Source organism: Lampris incognitus, chromosome 3, assembly GCF_029633865.1.
Source record: "Lampris incognitus isolate fLamInc1 chromosome 3, fLamInc1.hap2, whole genome shotgun sequence".
Classification (NCBI taxonomy): Eukaryota; Metazoa; Chordata; class Actinopteri; order Lampriformes; family Lampridae; genus Lampris; species Lampris incognitus.
The window spans coordinates 11,590,727-11,612,984 of record NC_079213.1 but is presented as its reverse complement, the minus strand read 5'-3'; the positions used below and the strand labels follow the sequence as shown (position 1 = coordinate 11,612,984).

The window sequence follows — 22,258 nt, the reverse complement described above, 5'->3', positions numbered from 1 at the left end:
CGAAGTGTCCCACTGCCCACTGAGATGGAGGAGGAGAGCAGGGTAAACGGCTTTGGATCGAACCCTGAGAAAACAGGCTCAGACTGGGGACGCATTGCCCTGCTGGATAAAACCGAGGAGTTCTTCCAGACCTGCGATGTGGAGGGCAAAGGCTTCATCACCCGCACTGATATGGGGGTCAGAGAAGGAGACGTTTGTGTGTGTGTGTGTGTGTGTGTGTGTGTGTGTGTGTGTGTGTGTGTGTGTGTGTGTGTGTGTGTGTGTGTGTGTGTGTGTGTGTGTGTGTGTGTGTGTGTGTGTGTGTGTGTGTGTGAACCTGAAACCACCTACCTTGTGGGGGCATTTCATGGGTCCCCATGAGGAAAAGGGTCTATTTTAGGGTGAGGACCTGGGTTTAGGGTTAAGGTTAGAATTAGGATTAGGTTAAGGTTAGGGTAAGGGTTAAGGTTAGGCATGTAGTTATGATGGTTGAGGTTAGGGTTAAGGGCTAGGGAATGAATGTAGTCAATGAGGGGTCCCCACAAGTATAGGATGACATGGTGTGTGTGTGTGTGTGTGTGTGTGAACCTGAAACCACCTACCTTGTGGGGGCATTTTATGGGTCCCTATGAGGAAAAGGGTCTATTTTAGGGTGAGGACCTGGGTTTAGGGTTAAGGTTAGGATTAGGTTAAGGTTAGGGTAAGGGTTAAGGTTAGGCATGTAGTTATGATGGTTAGGGTTAAGGGCTAGGGAATGAATGTAGTCAGTGGGGGGGTCCCCACAAGTATAGGATGACATGGTGTGTGTGTGTGTGTGTGTGTGTGTGAGAAGAGATAGACTATAATTGCTTTGGAGTTATTCTGGCTGCCAGATAGACTACTATTCCCAAGATTAGATATCCTCTAACATTTCATTTCCTACCAGCAGTGTTGTTCCTATTGTTCGACTGTCTTTTTTTTTCCAAGTAATTTTTATATTAGCCGAAAGCTGTGCATGCATTCAGCAAGAGTAGAATGAGTTTATTCAGACAAAAACAGACACACTCATTGTGAAAACACTCAGCTAATGTCTCTCAACATAGATAAGATAAGAACGGTGAATATAAAATAATAATTTATTCCGCTTCCGGCGTGGGAAGATGGCGGCGCGAACTCATGTTTGCGGCGGCCTGACCCAGTACCGGTGTGGGGAAGATGGCGGCGCGAACTTAACGTTTGCGGCGGCCTGACCCAGTACCGTCCATGCAGCGTCTTTGTCCACATCTTTGCCTAAGTTTGTCTTCGTTTGATGGCTGGGAGAACTGGCGCTGGATCGGCTGGGAGAGCTTGGTCTGCTGCGTCCTGTGAGCCCCAGGGACCACGGCCCTGCCCGGAGCTGTGCCCGAAGAGGTAACACCGAGGGCGGTCTGACAGGACGCGGAAGCGGGGCAGGCTAAGCTAACTGCTAGCCCGTGCAGACCGGCAGTTACGATAACACCGAGGGCGGTCTGGCGGCGGCCTCCCTCGCCTGGTGTTGACTGTGTTTTTGACTGTGTGCCGAAGGTGTCTGGCTGGGAGAGCTGGTGTTGGATCGGCTGGGGAGAGCCTGGTCTGCTGCGTCCGGTGGGCCCAGGTTAGCTTACCCTTCCCCGCGGAGGCAGGCTAAGCTAACCGCTAGCCCACGCAGACCGGCAATTCTAACGGTCATCCTGGCGTTCAGTCTCTTGGACAGTTGATTTTTTTTTTTTTGTAGTTTCATATACGTGTTGTAAGTTTTGTATATTTGTTTTTGTCTTTGCGTTGCACTGCTGGGGGAAACGATATTTCATTTGATTTCATGTACTTGTGTACATGAAAAAAAGTATTCCTGATATTTTCATATATACTGTATGTGTACCCCATGCAAATTCTCCAGACTACCTCTAATGAGGACGATGGGTTGAGGGGATGCAGTATGTTTCGGTCTGTGGGATAATTCGGTGCTCTTTAGTGTCTTTGTCCATTTACCGAGAGTATGGCAGGCTGTAAATAAATTAATGTTAGGGATCTCTGGTTTCCTCTCTGTTCTGAGGGTGCTTTGTGAGAGAGCTCCTCGCAACCCACTTCACACACGGAAACAGTGAGTGAAGTGACAGCGGCCTCATCGATGGCTATGGTAATCAGTCGCTGTCACACAGAGATACACGCGTCTATTTCAATGGCTACAAGTGCATGCATAAATAATGTATATACACACACACACACACACACACACACGACTGCCTTGAAAAGCACTAAGAACGTCCAAGCTGTATTTTCAGTGAATGGAGAGAAGGCCCTTGAGAGCGTCATGCTTTTGTTGCTGTCGACTGTGCAGGGAAGCTTCTAGAAAGTCCTTATACAGCCGTGCACAACAAGTCATTTTAAATACGAAAAGATTTGCAACTTTTTTTAATGTTAAGGAAGTTGCTTTGAACTCGCATCATATTACAAGCCATATATGTATGGGAGAGTTTGTTAAAAGTAATGCTTGTTTACTTCTGATGTGCAATACTTTTTTTCCATATATGACATGGCTTTGGTTAGATATGAATGATAATGTGATCACAGAAGTTAGGATGCAAAGAGAAATTTGTCTGCTTTTGGCATTAAGTCAGTATACAGCCTAAGATGACCAATAGGCTGTTATTAAATTGTGTGTGTGTGTGTGTGTGTGTGTGTGTGTGTGTGTGTGTGTGTGTGTGTGTGTGTGTGTGAGTTTTCTGTATCTGTGTTTGTGTTTTTCCAACAGAGGCTCCATAAAGACCTTCCTCTGTCTGCGGAGGAGCTGGAGAATGTTTTTGACTCGCTGGATACAAACCACAATGGTTACCTCACGCTTGAGGCATTTTCCTCAGGATTCAGTAGGTTCCCCTGCTACTCTGCTCTGAAACGCTGATCAGCCAAAACATTAAAACCACCTGCCTAATATTGTGTAGGTCCCCCTCGTGCCACCAAAACAGCTCTGACCCGTCGAGGCATGGACTCCAGAAGACCTCTGATATCTGGCACCAAGGTGTTGGCAGCAGATCCTTTAGGTCCTGTAAGTTGCGAGGTGGGGTCTCCATGGATCGGACTTGTTTTTCCAGCACATCCCACAGAAGCTCGATCGAATGAGATCTGGGGAATTTGGAGGCCAAGGCAACACCTTGAACTCTTTGTCATGTTCCTCAGACCATTCCTGAACAGTGTGACAGAGGGCATTATCCTTCTGAAAGAGATCACTGCCATCAGGAAATATCTTTGCCATGAAGGGGTGTACCTGGTCTGCAATGATGTTTAGGTAGGTGGTACGTGTCAAACTATGAGCCACATGAATGCCAGGACCCAAGGTTTCCCAACGGAACATTGCCCAAATCATCACACTGCCTCCGCCGGCTTGCCTTCTTCCCATAGTGCATCCTGGTGCCATCTCTCCCCCAGGTAAACGATGCACACGCACCCGGCCGTCCACATGATTTGAAAGAAAACATGATTTGTCAGACCAGGCCACCTTCTTCCACTGCTCCGTGATCCAGTTCTGATGCTCATGTGGCCATTGTAGGTGCTTTCAGTGATGGACAGGGGTCATCATGGGCAGTCTGCAGCTACGCAGCCCCATACACACCAAGCTGTGATGCACTGTGTGTTCTGACACCTGTCTATCATAGCCAGCATTAACTTTTTCAGCAATTTGAGCTACAGTACCTTGTCTGTGGGATCGGACCATACTGGGAGGCTTCATATTATTAGGCAGGTGGTTTTCATGTTTTGGCTGATCGGTGCTCATACAAAATAGGTTGAATTTTACTTGAAATTGGTCTATGCACACTGTCAGATCTGGCTCAAATAGCATTTGTACGAAGTGCTTACATTTTGTTTAAACCTACGTAAAACACCGGATGGTTGGGGTTCGCTGAACCAGGAGAGGTTACCCAGAGTTTTGCAAATACTGTTTGGTCAGCAATCCGCGTTGGTAAATGGCATCCATCACTCTGTAAAACTGAGCTGATTTGTGATGCCTTCAGTGAATGGGCAAAATGTTTTGTCAGTGAAACTGATCTGAGTTCTATGAAGACCTAGTTTAATCTGGTTCATGGCAGAATGTAAAAAGTTTGCTTAGCATTACTCAGTTTTTCCCAACAAAGATAACCAGCGTCATAATCCTGCAGAGTGTTTATTTTGTTGGATTTTTCAGAGTTTCCAATGTCTCCACCGCACATGTGGTAAAAGAGAGGCATGACGGCGTGCTATATTAACCTAATTGTAGACAGGATAGTTCACATTCATGGTAGGGATTTGCGTATGCATATGGTATTGATGTGAAATGCCACTTTCAAAAGTTGCCCTATCACTTCCCCTTGCGGGAATGTCCTCAGGTCAGTTCCTGCATGGCCGCAGAATTTCCGTTGGCGATGATCTGAGTCCCAATCCTGCCCAAGGCCTGAGGGCCAAGGAAGCCCTGTACCAGAGTCAATGGGACGCCAAGTTAGCAGGCGGGGAAGATGATGAGGAGAAACACTTCTGTATGCTCCTGGAAAGCCTGGGGGCCAGCAATGTTTTCGAAGAGTGAGTCTAACCACCGCTGAAGGTTTTATGCCATTACATTACAGCCACTGCAATGTAATGGCATAAAAAAAACCTTCTCAGTAATCTCATCCATATGGGGTGTTGCACCCTCAAGGCTATATGATGCTTACACTAATTATATACAGTATGCAGAGAAATCCATTTTGTAACATACAGCAGATACCAGACTTATGCCTCTATGAATAAATATTGTCTTTATGATTTAGTGCTGTGTGTAAGGGTCCATGTGAGGAATTCTGCAAGTCATATGCAATCCATATGTATGTCAAAACTAGCTTGTCAAATAAACAGATTTTTACACAGGACCATGAGGTATATAAGCATCGTAGATGATTTACAGCTCAGGAAAGGTATGGAAATGGTACAGAGGGCCCACTAGAGGGAAAAAAGCATTAATGTAGAATTCAGTAGGATTATTCCACCTGAGGATTTTCACATGGAAATCAGGTCATGCCTTCTCTGTGAAGGCTCTGTGTGACTCTCTCTCTCTCTCTCTCTCTCTCTCTCTCTCTCTCTCTCTCTCTCTCTCTCTCTCTCTCTCTCTCTCTCTCTCTCTCTCTCTTTCTCTCCCTCTGTCTGTCTGTCTGTCTCTCTCTGTCTGTCTCTCTTGCTCTTTCTCTCTGTCACTGTCTCACTCTCTGTCTGTCTCGTGCTCTCTTTCTCTCTCGCTCTCTCTCTCTGTCTGTCTGTCTTTGTATTTCTGTCTGTCTGTCTGTCTCTCTCTTTGTGTCTGTCTGTCTGTCTCTGTCACTGTCTCGCTCTGTCTGTCTGTCTCTCACGCTCTTTCTCTCGCTCGCTCTGTCTGTCTGTCTGTCTGTCTGTCTGTCTGTCTGTCTGTCTGTCTCTTTGTGTCTGTTTGTCTCTCTCATCTCATCTCTCTTTGTGTCTGTCTGTCTGTGAGTGTGTGTGTGTGTGTGTGTGTGTGTGTGTCTCTCTCTCTCTCTCTCTCTCTCTCTCTCTCTCTCTCTCTCTCTCTCTCTCTCTCTCTCCCTCTCTCTCATCTCCAGTGCGGGTGAGGTGCGCAGTCTTTGGGCCCAGCTGAGGAGGGATGAGCCTCAACTCCTGTCTAACTTTGAGGACTTCTTGGCTCGGGTTACATTCCAGATCAAAGAGGCCCACCAGGAGAAGAAGGAAATGGAGACCGCCCTCCAGAGGTGGGAGGATACACACATGCAAACCCTGTCATCAAAAGATATGTGGGCTTTTGGCTCAGTCCCATGGCCTCAGTCCCATTTTGTCAGTTCTATACCCTCTCACTTTACTGTATTCAACCGTGTCTTCACTTCATAGTTAAGGGAGGGATGGATGGAGTGGAGGATCTCTCTCCATGAACATGCTAGATGTTTGATTAAATTTAAATATTTCCTGAGCTCAGGGAGTTCATTTCTTAGCTGGGTCCAATGTTTCAAAAATTATAGTGCCTTTTCCCTGCAGAAACCAAAGACTCTTCCATTACATAATTTAGTAACATAATTATGGTGTTATGTGTGTGTGTGTGTTTATATTAGTGACCTGTGCAATGTCTGCAGCTGGCTAGTGTTTGTGTGGGTTTATCTATAATTCTCCCCCTTTATCCCTTTCAAATGACCACTAATCTCCTACTGCCAATGTGGGAATGTTGAAGCTATGCCTGTGGGAACAGGCAAAGCCAAAAGGATAACCCATCTTGGATACTTAGTGAACAACTTTACTCCCATGATATGCACAATGACACGCTTGAAGATAGTTTTAAGTTGAATACAAAGTTAAAGGTGTATGTTGGTGTGTGTGTGTGTGTGTGTGTGTGTGTGTGGGTGAGTGGGAGGGTGTGTGGGTGTGCGCATAATACTTGTTATAGACTTTTGGTTTGGTATGTGGTGCTTTGAACACAGCACAGTATGGTACCTCCTAACAGAGCTCGCTATTCTTCCACACCTAACTAATTGGATGTTTAGGTCCTAATGGTTGTCAAAGAGGATGTAAATACCACTTGTTATGCTGTTGTGTACAGAGCTCAGCTTTTTGCTAATGAATGTGTGTGTGTGTGTACGTGCTTGCATGCATGTGCACTTTTGAGCATATGTGTGTCTGTGTTATATATTTCAACGTGTTTGTGTCATTGCATGTGTGTTTGTGTGTATCTGTTTGTATGTGTGGGTGCATGTACAAAGGTACATACGTGTATATATGCATAAGACCTGCCTTTAGGAGGCTTTGGTCGGTAGTGTGTGGGTGTGTAGTTATGTGTTTGTGTATATGATCTTGTGCAATGCTTGCATCCTTTTATGAGAACAACTGGGAAAAAACAAATCTAAACTTAACATGGGCAATAGTTCATCCTGCTCCCCAGGCATGACGCCCTCAACCTAACAAGCATCACTAACCTTCCCTGTCCCTCATTACAGGAAGGCAGCAACACATGACAGCGAGATCCGCCGTTTGTATGAAGAAATGGAGGCGCAGATCAAAAATGAAAAAGAAAGGCTACTCCTCAAGGTACAGATTCTCAAGCCCCCCCAGCCCCCAAAAAATGTATAGCCGCAAGCGGCGATTCCAGGGTTCAAGCCAACACAGACCGTTAGAAGGTGAAAGTTTCAACAGTTTAGTTAGAAATATCCACCAAGTTTGGAGATGTTTGGACAAACTGTCACTGATTTATGGCCAAATTTGCACCAGGCCCATGCACATGTTTGGAAGTGGTGGCGCCCCCTATTGAGTGATTTCAAAATAGTTTTACACACATTGTTCGACATTGTCGTGAAACATATCCTGCGAGTTTTGTAATGATTGGACAAACAATTTCTGATTTATAGTCTGATTTTGTGTTATGCCATGCCCATTTTTTTTAATTTGTAGCGCCTCTTAGTGGTCGATTTGGGTATGGAGTATGTTTGAGGTACTTACGTGGACATAGCCTGCATGTTTTGTGACGATGGGCCCAATGATTGTTGACTTTGGTCTATCCATGTGCTGAGCCACGCCCCTTTGAAGTTCATTGGTCAATATCTTGAAAACAAAATTAGACATCAACAAGCTTTATACAACTTTCTATAAGCTTGGTCCAATAATTTGAGAGACTATTGTATTTATGTGATTTGATTATTTGTGAGATTATTGTGATTTTAATAACTATATTGTGGTTCTTTTTTGTATGGTTGTTTGTTTTAATTTGTCGAGTCTGGTGTAGAGGATTTATATCCTGTACCAGAAAATTTTTCATTAAATTTCTTTAAATAAGGATCAACAGAAAATCTGGTAGCAGTCGGACCTACGGTTTAGGAGGAGATATCAAAAATGTGTTTTTAAAAACATTCAAAAATGACGGAAAATCTAGTCAGGCGGACTTTAGTGGTTCTTGATGCAGATTTGTAGAGTGAGGACAGATGGATGTCTGTGCCACGTTTCGTTTAAATCGGACTTACAGCGTAGGCGTTATGACTTTTCAAAGTTGACCTTTTATTATAGCGCCCCCATCTGGCCGATTGGGATCATATTTCTTGGGCAGCACTCTCACACAACTTCCAATCAATGTGCAAAATCTCACGTCTCTACCATTTACCATCTCCAAGGAATTTGTGCAAACATTTCTGAAGAAGAAAAATAATAAACCAGCACAAAAACAATAGGGTTTCAGCCCTTTGGGTTTGAACCGTGAAATATCCCCTCCTCATCTTGGTCTGATCCGGCGCATGGGTCACATGGTCACGGTGGGGTTGTCTGGTGCTTTAAGTTGTCTTCCTGTTATGAAAAAAGCCACAGGTGATACACTCATGAAACACACAGTGTTTGGTCCCTGAGGAAGTCTTCGGTCTGATTGCAGTTTCCTGAGGTTATATCTGTCTCAGGACCCTTGCTGCACGTCTTCTCCTCTCTCTCCACCCAATACCTCCTGCTTTTATTTTTCGGGTGTATTTTTATCTTGTAAAGCAGAAAGTTCCAAAAAACAAATTAATTTCTCTGTGCATGCTAACACATAAAAGTCACATAATTAACGACCATATAAGCTAATTAGGTGGCGTGGTGACACAGAGATTAGCGCGGTCGCCTCACAGCAAGAAGGTCCTGGGATCGAGCCCCGGGGTAGTCCAACCTTGGGGTTCGTCCCGGGTCGTCCTCTGTGTAGAGTTTGCATGTTCTCCCCGTGTCTGCATAGGTTTCCTCTGGGGGCTCCGGTTTCCTCCCACAAAGACATGTAGGTCAGGTGGGCTCCGGTTTCCTCCCCTTTTGGGGGGCTCTGGTTTCCTCCCCCAAAGACATGTAGGTCAGGTGAATCGGCCACACTAAATCGTCCCTAGGTGTGAATATGTTTGTGTGTGTGTGTGTGTGTGTGTGTGTGTGTGTGTGTGTGTGTCAGCCCTGTGTGATGGCCTGGCGGCCTGTCTAGGGTGTCTCCCCGCCTGCCGCCTAATGGCTGCTGGGAGAGGCTCCAGCATCCCCGCGGCCCTGAGAGCAGGATAAGCGGTTCGGATAGTGGATGAGCTAATCAACTTGCAGTTTGTCCGTTTCCTTTATGATGCAGGTACAAAATGCTAATTAAATCTAAGGGTTTTGTCCCTTTCCTGCTCCTACCATCCAGGATTCCCAGCGTATCAACTTACATAGCCAGGACCTGTCACACCAACTGTTTGCAAAGGAGAAAGAGCTGGAGCATCTTTCCCAGAAGCAGAGAAGGGTGAGTAGAGCTGTATTTTCTATATAACATGTAGGTGCAACAGGGTTATCAAATCAGTCTAACAAAATCAGTCTCATACATTTGTTAACCATTAGTTTTGGTGTCTAATATTTCATAATAAAACCACTTGAACTGATGGAATAATCAAACTAGTCTCATTAAATCGGTCTCATAAATCCGTTTCATAAAGTCAGTCGTATAAATTGATTAACCGTTAATGTTGATGTTCAGTATTTATAATTGAACCACTCAAGTTGATGGACTAATCGATGTCCACACCAGTCAGAGTACTGTGCTTAGCAGCGGATATGGCTTCCGTGAGTATTGCAGCAAAACAGGCGAGACAACAGCTTATTTCAGTGAAACAATAATCAACACTAATTATCAAACTGCTAATCACACAGGGCGTCCAGGTGGTGTGGTGGCCTATTCCGTTGCCTACCAACACGGGGATTGGCAGTTCGAATCCCCGTGTCACCTCCGGCTTGGTCGGGTGTCCCTGGCTGTGTCTTCGGGGTGAGAAGCCGGATGTGGGTATGTGTCCTGGTCGCTGCACTAGCGCCCCCTCTGGTCGGTCGGGGCGCCTGTTCGGGGCGGGGGCGGTGAACTGGGGGGAATAGAGTGATCCTCCCACGCCCTACGTCCCCCTGGCAAAACTCCTCACTGTCAGGTGAAAAGAAGCGACCGGAGACTCCCACATGTATCGGAGGAGGCTTGTGGTAGTCTGCAGCCCTCCCCAGATCAGCGGAGGGGGTGGAGCATCGACCGGGATGGCTCAGAAGAGTGGGGTAATTGGGCAAGTACAATTGGGGGGAAAAAAGGGGGGGGGGAATCCCACAAAAAAGAAAAACTGCTAATCACACTAATTATCCAACTAATACTAATCAACGCTAATTATCAGCTAATACTGATCAGATACAATCAGTAATGAGCAGCAGTGTAATGATCAAGGCACAAAGGGTGATATGAGGTTGTGAGGCTATGTGCACATGTTCTTGGGTAGGAGGGAATATTTGTAAGAACGGGGTGCATGTTAGGGAGAGGGAGAGGGGGAGAGAGAGTCAGTCTGTCCCCCGAAAGAAGGAATGCACATGGGAGTGTGTGTTTTTGTGTGGGTATGGGTGTGTGAAGTGTGGCAAGGAAATAGCACCAAAAAGAACAAAGGGAGTTTGTGTGTGTGTGTGTGTATGTGTGCGCGCACACGCGCCCATGCAAGCAGCGAGAAAATGGTGCCAAAAAGAACAAAGAGAGGTTGTGTGTGTGTGTGTGTGGGGGGGGGGGAGTTGTGCGTTTGCTGCCACGCACTGGAGCGAGGAGATGTGGGTGTGCATGTGTGTGGGTTCATGCCGCTGTGCACTGGAGGGAAATATAAGTGTGTGGAAGGCTATGTGCCGGAGTGTAGACGGGTTGTCTGTTAACATCCCCAAAACAGAAATCCTCTGCCGGCGGTCACCTGATCCCCCACCTGATCCCCCACCAGAACCTCCCGACTTTTACATCTCAAACTCTCCTCTTGCCCTTGTACCACACTTCAGATACCTTGGTAGCATCCTGTCTGGTGACTGCAACATCGATCGAGACATCCGCAGCAGGATCCAGCAGGCCTCGTGCTCCTCTGGACGCCTCGGGGAGCGGGTCTTCACCAACAACAACCCGCACCTCAATACAAAGACTGCAGTCTGTCAGGCAGTGTGCCTGTCCACACTTCTGTATGGGTGTGAGACGTGGACGCTTCACAGACCCCACCCGAAACCACTTGAGGCCTTTCACATAAAATGCCTGCAGCGGATCTTGGAAGTGAGCGGGCAGGATCGTGTCTCACATCTGGAGATTGTAAAACGCACCAGCAGCAGCAGGAGCGTAGAGGCCACCATCTTTCCCCCGCCAACTCGGGTGGCTTGGCTGAGGTGGCCAAGCCACCGGGATGCCAGAGGACCGCATGGCCAGCTGAGGCTAGGGCACCGCTCACCCGGTGGACCAAAAAAAGATATTCGACACCCAACTGAAGGGACTCCCTTAAGAAGGGTGGGCTCCACCCTGGCACGCTGGAGACGGCAGCCGCTGATCGACCCAACCGGCGCCATCTACGGCGAGAAAGCGTGACGTTTGCTCAGATATAAAGAGAGGGAAAGCACCCGGCAAAGAAGTACAAGAGACACAAATCCTCGGCTGCGGTTAGTCCCACACCGCCCTCTGCCAGTGCCTTCGTGTGCGCTGCCTGTGGAAGACGGTGTGCGTCCCGTGTTGGACTTTACCGCCACCAAAGAACCCATAACAATCAAGAGTAGGAATCCTCATCGGACACGAGGGACAACCCGAAGAAGGGCGCGTGTGTGCATGTGTGTGTATGGGTGCACGGCTCTGCACACTGGAGGGAGGCAGCATATGTGTGTGGAAGGCTATGCACTGGCACGCAGCCGGGAAGCATGTGATAAGATTAAGGCAAATGGAGTTAACGAGATGGAGAGAAAGAAAGAGAGAGAGAGAGAGAGAGAGAGAGAGAGAGAGAGAGAGAGAGAGAGAGAGAGAGAGAGAGAGAGAGAGATCGCATGCACAGTCTATCTACCGAGGTTACAAACAGAAGAATAACAGCAACACTTTCTATGACGCCCATGTCTATAATGCATTATAACCATACTTGTAATGTCTTAATAATCTGCCTATAGCACTGTACGATTGTAGTTATAAGCACTCGTAAATATCCATGATGCTTTTGACGATGAACAGCTGAATGATGAACATGTACAGTTCTTTAATGTTTCCCCCAAAACCTCGCTCTCAAGACTCGGCTGACTTGTTAGAAAGCCTCATGAATATTTATGAGCGTTTATAACTGTAATCAGAGGCGCGTCCTTTGTTGTGTGCGGCATGGAAGCACACGGCTCCATGGGAAAACAGTCTCCTTTCCTCCACAGCCTGTCGCCCGGAAGGTCCCCGGTGCTCCCTCCGTCGTCCGGTGATCTTGAAGGAGCCCAAGTTACAGTCGTGTCGACATTTAAGTAATGAAAAGGGATCCGGTCGCCTTCTCTTTCTGTGAAATCTTTGTGAATTACAGTAAAGGTGACCGGTTGTAACAGCTGGTTACCGAATGAACGAGACTAGGTTATCTTCCGGTAACGTGAAGACACGTGGTCCTCTGTTCGCAGTTTATTCTGCAGAGTGGGTTATCCCGCGTGGGGTCCACAGCCAGAGAGAGAAAAGTTCAATTCTGCTGTGGTTTTAAGAGCAAAATTGCATCACCAGGGGGCATCCGGGTGGCGTAGTGGTCTATTCCGTTGCCTACCAACAGGGGGATCACCGGTTCGAACCCCCGTGTTACCTCCGGCTTGGTTGGGCGTCCGTATAGACACAATTGGCGATGTCTGCGGGTGGGAAGCCGGATGTGGTTATGTGTCCTGGTCACTGCACTAGCGCCCCCTCTGGTCGGTCGGAGGGGCCTGTTCGGGAGGGGGGGGGGCTGGGGGGAATAGCATGATCCTCCTGCGCGCTACGTCCCCCTGGTGAAACTCCTCACTGTCAGGTGAAAAGAAGCGGCTGGCGACTCCACATGTATCAGAGGAGGCATGTGGTAGTCTGCAGCCCTCCCCGGATTGGCAGAGGAGGTGGAGCATCGACCGGGAGGACTTGGAAGAGTGGGGTAATTGGATGGATACAATTGGGGAGAAAAAAAAAGGGGTGGGGGAATCAAAAAAATGAAAAAATTGCATCAGCGGACACAGTACCACCTTTTACAATGAAGGGCGACATGATGGGTGGAGATTAACTGTGAGGTTGAGCAGGGAATTATGGGTATTGTAGTCTATGGTCAAAACAGCCCCTACAAGCATAGTAATTGTCGCTGAGTTTCTACAAGATACTGAGTGCACAACATCCACTCACATAGCGTGGAGACGTGCACAAAGCAAAGTCCTGCATCCATATTTCAGTAATGAAGCGTTCTTTCCAAGATGTTCCCCTGTGCAGACCCCAAACATATATTCAGTACGATAAGACAACATAAATCTTAATTTGTTAGTTTAAACAGAAATGTTAGTTTTATGATATCCCCAAGCAATCATCCATAAATGGAAAATAACCATGCAGCATGAGGCACAGAACAACGGACACTATTAGACATTGAAAAAGGCAAACACCAGTCTGTGACCGCGTTGAAAGGACGATATCACCATGTTCTATAAAGACCCCTAAACATTCATGCTAATCCGTCTCACCTTAAACAGCGCTACAACATGGCACAACTTATGCACACGGCAACTTGATATTGGTAATGTACAGTGATGATGTCGCGCTTACTCCTCTCCTAAGCAAAGTACACCCGCCGAATAATCACGCTGAATTTTCCTCCCTCTTCAGTTGGAGCTTCAGTGCCATGAGCTGAACAGCGAGAAGCAGGAGAGCCGCGTGGAGAACGTCAAGCTGAAGATGACCAACGACGAACTGTCCCGAGAGCTGGAGAGCACCAGCCAGGAGCTGACCCTGGCCCAAGAGCAGCTGGGCCTCCTGCAAGAGCAGGCCGCAAGACTACGCCAGGAGAAAGAGATGTGAGTGGACACAGCCAACCGATGCATGCACGTGTGCATACACACACAAACACATACACATACACACACACACGGGGCGTCCGGGTAGCGTCGCGGTCTATTCTGTTGTCTACCAACATGGGGATCGCCGAATTGAATCCCTGTGTTACCTCCGGCTTTGTCGGGCGTCTCCACAGGCACAATTGGCTGTGTCTGTGCGTGGTAAGCCGGATGTGGGTATGTCCTGGTTGCTGCACTAGCGCCTCCTGTGGTCGGTTGGGGCGCCTCTTCAGGGGAGAGGGGGAACTGGGGGAATAGTGTGATCCTTCCACGCGCTATTTCCCCCTGGCGACACTCCTCACTGTCAGGTGAAAAGAAGCGGCTGCAGGCCTCCCCGGATCGACAGGGGGGGTGGAGCAGCGACCGGGACGGCTTGGAAGAGAGGGGTAATTGGCTGGATATACAACTGAGGAGAAAAAGGGGGAGGGGGGGAGCCAAAAAAACAGAAAAGACAAACACACACAAAAACAAACACATACACAAATACCCATAGAAAGACACAGATACACAAAAACATGTGAAGACACAAACACATACAGACTTTGATGCACACGAATCAAGCAGCAAGCACACACAGACACACACACACACACACACACACAAATTCTCTCTCTCTGTCACTCTCTCATGTACTCACTCACTACACAACACACGCTACATGCACATCAGTACACAGAGAGACATACATACACGCAAACACCTGCAGACATAGACATAGACACAAACACATATGTACAAATACATACAGACTTTCATGTGCACAAACTAAGCACCAAGCACACATATACACACACACACGCACACCAAAACAACACTCTGTCTCTCACACACACACACACACACACAGTCCATCAGATGGTCGGTTGGTGCACCTGAGAGTTTGGGTACTGTCTTGGTCTTCTGTGACGTACGTCTCAATCTTGCTGCAGGGAAATGTACAGAATAACTGAAGGACTGCAGAGAGAAAAGCAGAGTCTCATGAAACAGCTCGACCTCCTCAGGTAGGTCAAACCTCCCGCGAATGCGTATGAGACCTGAGCCCTGGGTGGCATTTGAAAATAACCACCTAACCTTGATCTGGCGCTCAGTTTATACCGAATTTGAATTGCTAATCCCTGCGGCCCAGCAAAAGCAAACCGAACGTGGATTCCACATTTCTGTTCTCCCTCTTTCTAATTTTCTCCCTCAATCGTCCCAGAGAGATGAACAAGCATTTAAAAGATGAGCGAGACATTTGCTGCGGTGTGGTGAGTACGCTATTTCATGTGAAATTATGCTAAGGTGTCAATCATGGCATGATCTGACCGATAACATATGTCTCTAATTTAACACCGCCATACAATCTGTCACTTCCAATAAGCCTCGAACCTCACTCAGAAAGAAGCAGAAGCAGAGGATGAACCTCGACAACTTATTCGATGATGCAAGCCAGCCGGTGCAAAGGTGAGTCTGTCGTCTTCCGACTTCTCTTCACATAAATCGTGCAAGTGTGAGAGGATGAGTTTTTTTTATTTATTTTTTTACTTTTTGCCATAATGAAATTGAACAAAAATCACCACCGTGGATTAAATGAGGAAAAAAAAAACAGAGGATATCAAAAATCAAAAGAGCAGAGGAACGATAGTTATAAACTTGATTTTGATTTGTTTGGATATGGAAATCATTATAAACAAAATCAACCAAATTGACATTTTAGTTGACATGAGACTGAGAGCAGATTCTGAGACATCATTGATTCTTTTCTTTTTTTTCCAAAAAAATTTCGTGCCTTGGGCTCGGTATTTTCAGTTCAGCTAATTGATCCCGTATATCCTCTGTTTTGTCCTCTGTTTCCAAAGAGCTCCACTGGTGGTGGATGGGTCCTATCAGTCTCTGGAGGCCTTGCCTCTAGAGCACCTTCAAATCGTGTTTGTTGCTTCCTCTTCCTGTAGCGACGACGATGTTGCCCCCTCTTCCTCCTCTACCACCACCACCACCACCACCGCTGCTGCCACTGCCGCCACCGACGTTGCCCCCGTGTGTCCGCAAAGACCCTCAGCAAAGAAGAACTCTGGTGTGGCGAACGGCCACGCTCCGGCCAAAGCTCGCGATCGGAAGCCGAAAGTGAAAAGATCTCCCAGCCGGATCTCCTCCGCTGAGACTGTGACCGGAAAAGACAAGGGGAGGGAGAAGGAGGTAGAGAGGGAGGCAGGCGTAGAGGAGGAGGTGTTGGACGCCCCCCCGGATGGGTGGCCTCTCCGTCGAGTCATCTCTATCGAGGAGGACCACCTGCCGCACCTCCTCCAGGGGGGACCCCAGCCTCTGATGCACCAGCTTAGTGAGGAGGAGGAAGGAAATGAGGAGGAGGAGGATGAAGAGGAGGTGGATGAAGTGCAGAGCGACTTTGAAGTCGGTGCTTTTACGGCCACCAAACCGCCAAAAACGCCGGTCTCGACAGAAGTTCCCTCAGCTAAGAAATCCAGTACGTCCAAAGGGAAAAAGACGCCCATGGCTGCCAGAGGACAGCCTGTCGGCAAAGAGACCCAGCATGTACGTCTACAGATCTGGTGATGCAAATTAGCAAAAGCAATAGTACCACGTTACAACAAGGCATACTTGTGTTGTCAGTGGTCACTAATTATTTTATTAATGGCTGACACTTCCTTTAGTAATGAATTACAAATCGATAATTAGCTGTTATAACGCATTTATTACAAAGACGTCTTGGGTTGCCTGGTTCGGAGCCCACATGTTATCAATATGAGAGAGTCTCTGAGGGCATTCTCTCAGAAACTACGTGATCATTGAGGCCTGCCGATTCGCATTCTCGGTGAGCGGCGTCCAAAGAACACAACTTGAAAATGTCATGCGGTGCATACACAAAAGTCTGTTTACACTCATTAAGGATGGTAAATACACTTACAGCGATCAAGTTCAAGGTTAAGTTTAGATAATGGTTAAATGGGGGTTTCTGAGAGAATGTCTGGAGGCTCGCCCCATGCGAGCTCCCAACCTGGCAACCCAAGAAGTATTTTTATTAATGCTTTATAATTGCTTTTCACTGGTTTATAACATTAATAAATGAGTTATTAACCATTAATTAAGTTAATCCTAACCACTTATAAAACCCTTTTTATGTTTGTTTTGCTGTAAGGTGCTGCCAGCGAGGTGCCTAACATTTAAAAATGTGCATTGTGAATCTGTTGTTAAAAAGCGAATGTTTGTTTGCTTTACCTACATAGAATCACATTAAAAACCCCATTCGAGACTGAGGGTGATAATCATCATGGAATGGACGGTCGTTATGAGTGAAGAACAGATTCACATCCCTTTTTGCTTACCTTCTTATTTCTCTGTCTTCCTGTCTTTCTGTTTGCCTATTTCTCTGTTGCTCTTATCATCCTTCTTTTTTTTTTTGTCTTCGCTTTTGCCTGTCTCGATGTTTGTCTCTGTCTTTCTCTCTGTCTGGCCTTCTGCCCATTATTCACCCACCTCTCTGTATCGGTCTTTACATCTGTCTCTCTTTTTACCTCTCCTATTTTTTTTTTTGCTCTTCATACCTTTCTTGTCCTTTGCCTGCACCATATCCCCATCAGAGGTCAAAAGAGGGGCCAGTGCTTGCCCCCGACCGTCTCTTCAAGGTGGTGCTGGTTGGAAACTCCAGCGTGGGCAAGACGTCACTTCTACGCTCCTTCTGTGAGGGACGCTTCCACCCCTCCACCTACGCTACTGTAGGTGAGAATAAAGGCATTGTGAGACTGTTGGCTTGTTTGTGTTTCTGTGTGTGTGTGTGTCTGTGTGTGTGTGTGTGTGTGTCTGTGTGTGTGTGTGTGTGTCTGTGTGTGTGTGTGGGGGGGGGGGCGGGGGGCTTTGCACGAGCAGTTCCGAGGAGAACGCCAATTTAACAGGTGCACGTGTGTGTGTGTGTGTGTGTGTGTGTGTGTGTGTGTGTGTGTGTGTGTGTGTCTGTGTGTGTGTGTCTGTGTGTGTGTGTGTGTGTGTCTGTGTGTGTGTGTGTGAGGGGGGGGCGGGGGGCTTTGCACGAGCAGTTCCGAGGAGAACGCCAATTTAACAGGTGCACGTGTGTGTGTGTGTGTGTGTGTGCGCGCATGGTTGTGTGTGTGCACACGCTCTGAGAGAAGATTGGAGCGGGACTTAGCGTCACATGAGACGGCTTGTGAAGTCACACTGCCCGAATCAGAGCCTTGGCACACTCTGTACCACAGATTATGTCACTTACGATAGAATTTACTCTCTGCTTTCATCTGCATCCGGAGCTTTCCAAAGCCTCCCATTAACCACGGTGTGCCGAGATGTCTCTCCTCCCTCACCAGTATGGGACAAAACACAGCCGGTATCACGCTCAACTGCGCTACCTAATGGTCACTAATCAAAGAGGAAAAACATGCAAAACAATAGTCAAGTCGATTTTATTTGTGTAGCCCAATATCACAAATTACAAATTTGCCTCGAGGGGCTTTACAGTGACACAACATCCTGTCCTTAGACCCTCTACACTATATAAACTTAAACTAACCACTAAATAGCCTAAAGAAAAAATAAAAGCGTGAAAGTAAGCAAGAAAGATAACAGAAGGGTGAATGTTTAATACTGACAGTTTTTAGTCTTCCCTTCGTCATCTTTTACATCACGAGGAAAGTAAGGAGACTTCACCAAACAAAGAGACTATCAGCGTTATCCCACTGACGTTGCCCTGTGTCTATGTCAGGTATTGACTACAGTGTGAAGACGCTTACACTGGACAATACCCAGGTAGCCATGCAGCTTTGGGACACGGCAGGACAAGAGAGGTAAGTGACCAGTTGATTCTTACAGTCATCCCTCAAATGTAGAGTTCAAGTAAGGTCTTTGTCGCTCGCAGATCATTTTGGTCTGAATGATTATCTGTGCACCAAGTGTGCAGTTTCACAGGCATTATTTTAATGCATTTTTTTTCCAGTACTTTGCACTGGACACTTCCCTCTTTACTTTTAATTATTGCTTTTCTGACCGTGTGACAATGACCCAGGTACCGCAGCATCACCAAGCAGTTCTTTCGCAAGGCCGACGGCGTTGTGGTGATGTACGATGTCACGGTGGAGGAGAGCTTCAAGGCTGTGCGACCCTGGCTGGCCAATGTCCAGGTGTGAGAAGGTTTTCTCCTTGGGTAGTAACAATGGCATTGTCGTCGAGTGTTTCTCTGGGCCCAAGCTTTTCTCTCACCCGGCTCCAAAATGGTGATGTCAATTCCTGTCTTCCATCAGAGCTACCGACTAGCTTACTTCATTGAAGAAAGGCCTAAAAATTCTACAAGCAAAAAAGTCTAAGCAAGGCTGTTACACTGATTTGTGGGATTGTCCGCCTAGATTTAGATTATTTTTTTTGGATTTTGGTATACTTTAATGATCCCTGTAGGGAAATTATGCTCTGCATTTAACCCATCCTAGCTGTGTAGCTAGGAGCAGTGGACAGCCACCGTGCACCAACTCCAGTTCGTTTGCCATGCCTCGGTCAGGGGCACAGACGGGAGTACTAACCCTAACATGCATGTCTTTTTGATGGTGGGGGAAACCGGAGCACCTGGAGAAAACCCACCGCAGACATGGGAAGAACATGCAAACTCAACACAGAGGATGACCTGGGATGACCCTGAGGTTGGACAACCCCGGGGTTCAAACCCAGGACCCTCTTGCTGTGAGGCAACAGCGCTAACCGCTGCGCCACCATGCTGCCCATCTCCTGCTAACTTTGGATCCCCTGCTACTGTTAAATGCACCACCGTTGGTTACCTACTTATCACACACTTAAAAGCATTGCACTTTACATGACATGCACCCTTGGCTACCATTTAGTGCTCTGAGATACCTGCAGATCGGCATGGGGGTGTTTTCTTCTAAATGCCAACTCTATTTTAAGGTACTTTGGATAAAAGTCTGTGGTAAATAAGAAAATGTAATTGTAGTATTTATCAAGGAAGGAGTGGCTCTTCCATTTACCTTACTTTTAGTTTTCCAGAGGTCTCATCTATCTGGAGGATTTTGTGCTTGTTTAATTATTTATTTACAACTGAAATCACATTTTTGTCATTACAGAGAGCATTAAGCACTGTAAAAATGTACCATTGGGTACCGGTACCAAATTCCAGGTACTGGTACTGGTATGTGTTCAAATGTGAGCTGTACCCAAGCCTACATATGACTGATCACTAATCTGTTCAGTACATACTAAATATTTGTGCAATAACCATGAATTTTAATAACTAATACAGAGTTTCAGAGAAACGTCATCTTGCCCTATTTTCATTGTGTTGTGTTTCAGGAGGCTGCAGGGGAAGGCGTCCCCATCCTCCTCCTAGGTAACAAAATGGACATGGTTGAAGACAGGGAGGTGTCTTTCAAAGACGCTGAGTTATTGGCTTATGTGAGTTTTAATTTTCAATTCAAAGCTTGTGAATAACACTAGACTGCAGACCTTGTATGTAATATGTCTGTAACTGCACAGAGGCGAATGTGTTTCATTGGCAATATTATTCATTTCAAAAAGAGATGAAACCGCTCCATTTCAAAATGTTGACTGACCTTAGAGCATGTATACTATGTGCGGATCTATCCCTGAGCATCCTTGAGTCTCAGTTCATTATCCAGAATCCAGAGTATATGTGGCTTTATTTATGTGTGTGTGTGTGTGTGTGTGTGTGTGTGTGTGTGTGTGTGTGTGTGTGTGTGTGTGTTATCTGTAGGAAAACAGGGTGATGTTTTACGAGGTCAGTGCCTATACTGGCAGCAATGTCACAGAGTCTTTGACCCATCTGGCCAGGTAAGGACCACAGTATAGAGAAATACACAATATATAATAGAGCAGACCCAATCACAGACACACAAGACATCAGTCATCAGATACAGTGTGGTACTATCAACTGAGGAGCATGCGCCCAAAGGAACATTGTCAGTTTAGGTAGGTTTGCCAACTCACGCATCTGGCGTGAGTCTCACACTTTCAGGCCTCTGTTCATCAGTCATTCAAACAAATGACTTTGACTCTAGAAGACAGTTGAGTATTTGAAAACTGGGTCTTTTACGTAGGTGTTTCCATCAAGATGCATCTTAAATTGCTCTCTGATTGGTGCACGATGCTTATCTCTGTGTTGTCTTTATGCATGCTCAATAATCCAGGTAAGAAAATCACAGAAAGTTCAATCAGTTCATCGGGACACAACATTTATTGAGAGAAATGTTTCATCACTCAACTAAGTGACCTCTTCAGTCTCAACTGACTGCAGGTATCCCCACCCTGATAAACAATACAGTTGCATAATGACCGAAACCAACGATCAGTTTCATATGCAAATTACCATGATCATTAACTAAAGTTACAATGGCCATGTATCACAGCATTGTAAGGTGGTGACAGGTGTACTCTTAGGCCCCCCCTCGGTTCAGGGATGGTCGTTGCCTCTTCACATAGACGGCCTCTTTGACTCCCCATTCAAACCAGCATTCCTCCCCATCAAGGATGTGCACATCCTCATCCTTGAAAGAGTGGCCACTGGCCTGTAGATGGGTGTAGACTGCAGAGTCCTGGCCTGACGCGTTAGCTCTTCTGTGCTGTGCCATCCTCTTGGCCAAGAGGATGGCACAGCACAGAAGAGGGGATACGTGCAGTCAGCCGAGACTGAAGAGGTCACTTAGATGAGCGATGAAACGTTTTTCTCTCAACAAATATTGTGTCCAGATAGACTGATTCAACTTTCTTCGATTATCTCCGTGTTGAGTAAATGGTCTGTAAACAGCCAGCTAGCTTACATTAGCTCTCTAATGCTAACTGCACAGTAGAGAGAAGAATGAAAGCAACGAATCTCACTCCAGCCAGCTTACCAAAGTTGGCAACTCTGGTTCAGGACTTCTCCATATTGAGGAAATCGTGTCTGTGTTTCTGTCTGTCATTCTGTCGACACAGAATTTTAAAAGAGCAGGAGGACAGGGTGAGGGATACAACAATCATCCTCAGCGCTCAACCGATCAAGAAGAAGGGGTGCTGCAAGTGAAGCCATGCTAAAGGGCGCCCGGAGCCGTGAGTAGGAAACACACGGGTGACCTGCCCTCATCATGCTGAGTTTGAGGAAAACGTTTGAGGACGATCATATTCGGACATCGGATTCTCCACGTTTGAGGTGCTGAACAAAGTTAATTTGTGGACTCGCCGAGACATTATCGTGGACTCAATTTATGTCTTTGTTAATTTATGTCCGGTCTTGTTCTGGAAATGCAAATTGTAGCTGTCGTGAAATTGTAAACAGGGTGCTACCCATTTTCCGTCTTTGTAAATATGTAGTGTTAGCGTTTAGTAAATCATTGGTGTCACTAATGAGAAGAAAAAAGTATAGTATTCTGTACTATAATCAGAATTTCATTTTTTATAGAAACATCAACTTTCACCCAAAAAAAAAGAAAAAAATAGGAAGAGGCTATCTTTATGGTGTATGATTACAGTTTTGAATAGCTGA

The 22,258-nt window shown here is 46.5% G+C and overlaps 1 protein-coding gene across 1 annotated transcript; it reads left to right on the top strand.

Moving 5' to 3' along the window:
- Positions 1-24: 24 nt before the first annotated feature.
- On the top strand, positions 25-21,934 carry LOC130110636 (EF-hand calcium-binding domain-containing protein 4B-like). Its single transcript, XM_056277795.1, has 17 exons — positions 25-177; positions 2,729-2,840; positions 4,335-4,524; positions 5,553-5,699; positions 6,930-7,020; positions 9,101-9,196; positions 13,550-13,737; positions 14,706-14,777; positions 14,975-15,023; positions 15,137-15,219; positions 15,615-16,305; positions 17,352-17,490; positions 18,485-18,566; positions 18,785-18,899; positions 20,074-20,175; positions 20,495-20,571; positions 21,712-21,934. Exons 1-17 carry the CDS (start codon positions 25-27, stop codon positions 21,797-21,799), a joined length of 2,475 nt encoding a protein of 824 aa, XP_056133770.1. The 3' UTR covers positions 21,800-21,934.
- Positions 21,935-22,258: the final 324 nt, after the last annotated feature.

What these genes read in the sequence shown, in the direction of transcription:
- LOC130110636 (XM_056277795.1), top strand. Translation starts at nt 25, where the DNA reads ATGGAGGAGGAGAGCAGGGTAAACGGCTTTGGATCGAACCCTGAGAAA. An exon ending in GCCAGCAATGTTTTCGAAGA is followed by an intron (nt 4,525 to 5,552) that starts GTGAGTCTAACC and finishes TCTCATCTCCAG; the next exon opens with TGCGGGTGAGGTGCGCAGTC. An exon ending in TCTTTGACCCATCTGGCCAG is followed by an intron (nt 20,572 to 21,711) that starts GTAAGGACCACA and finishes CTGTCGACACAG; the next exon opens with AATTTTAAAAGAGCAGGAGG.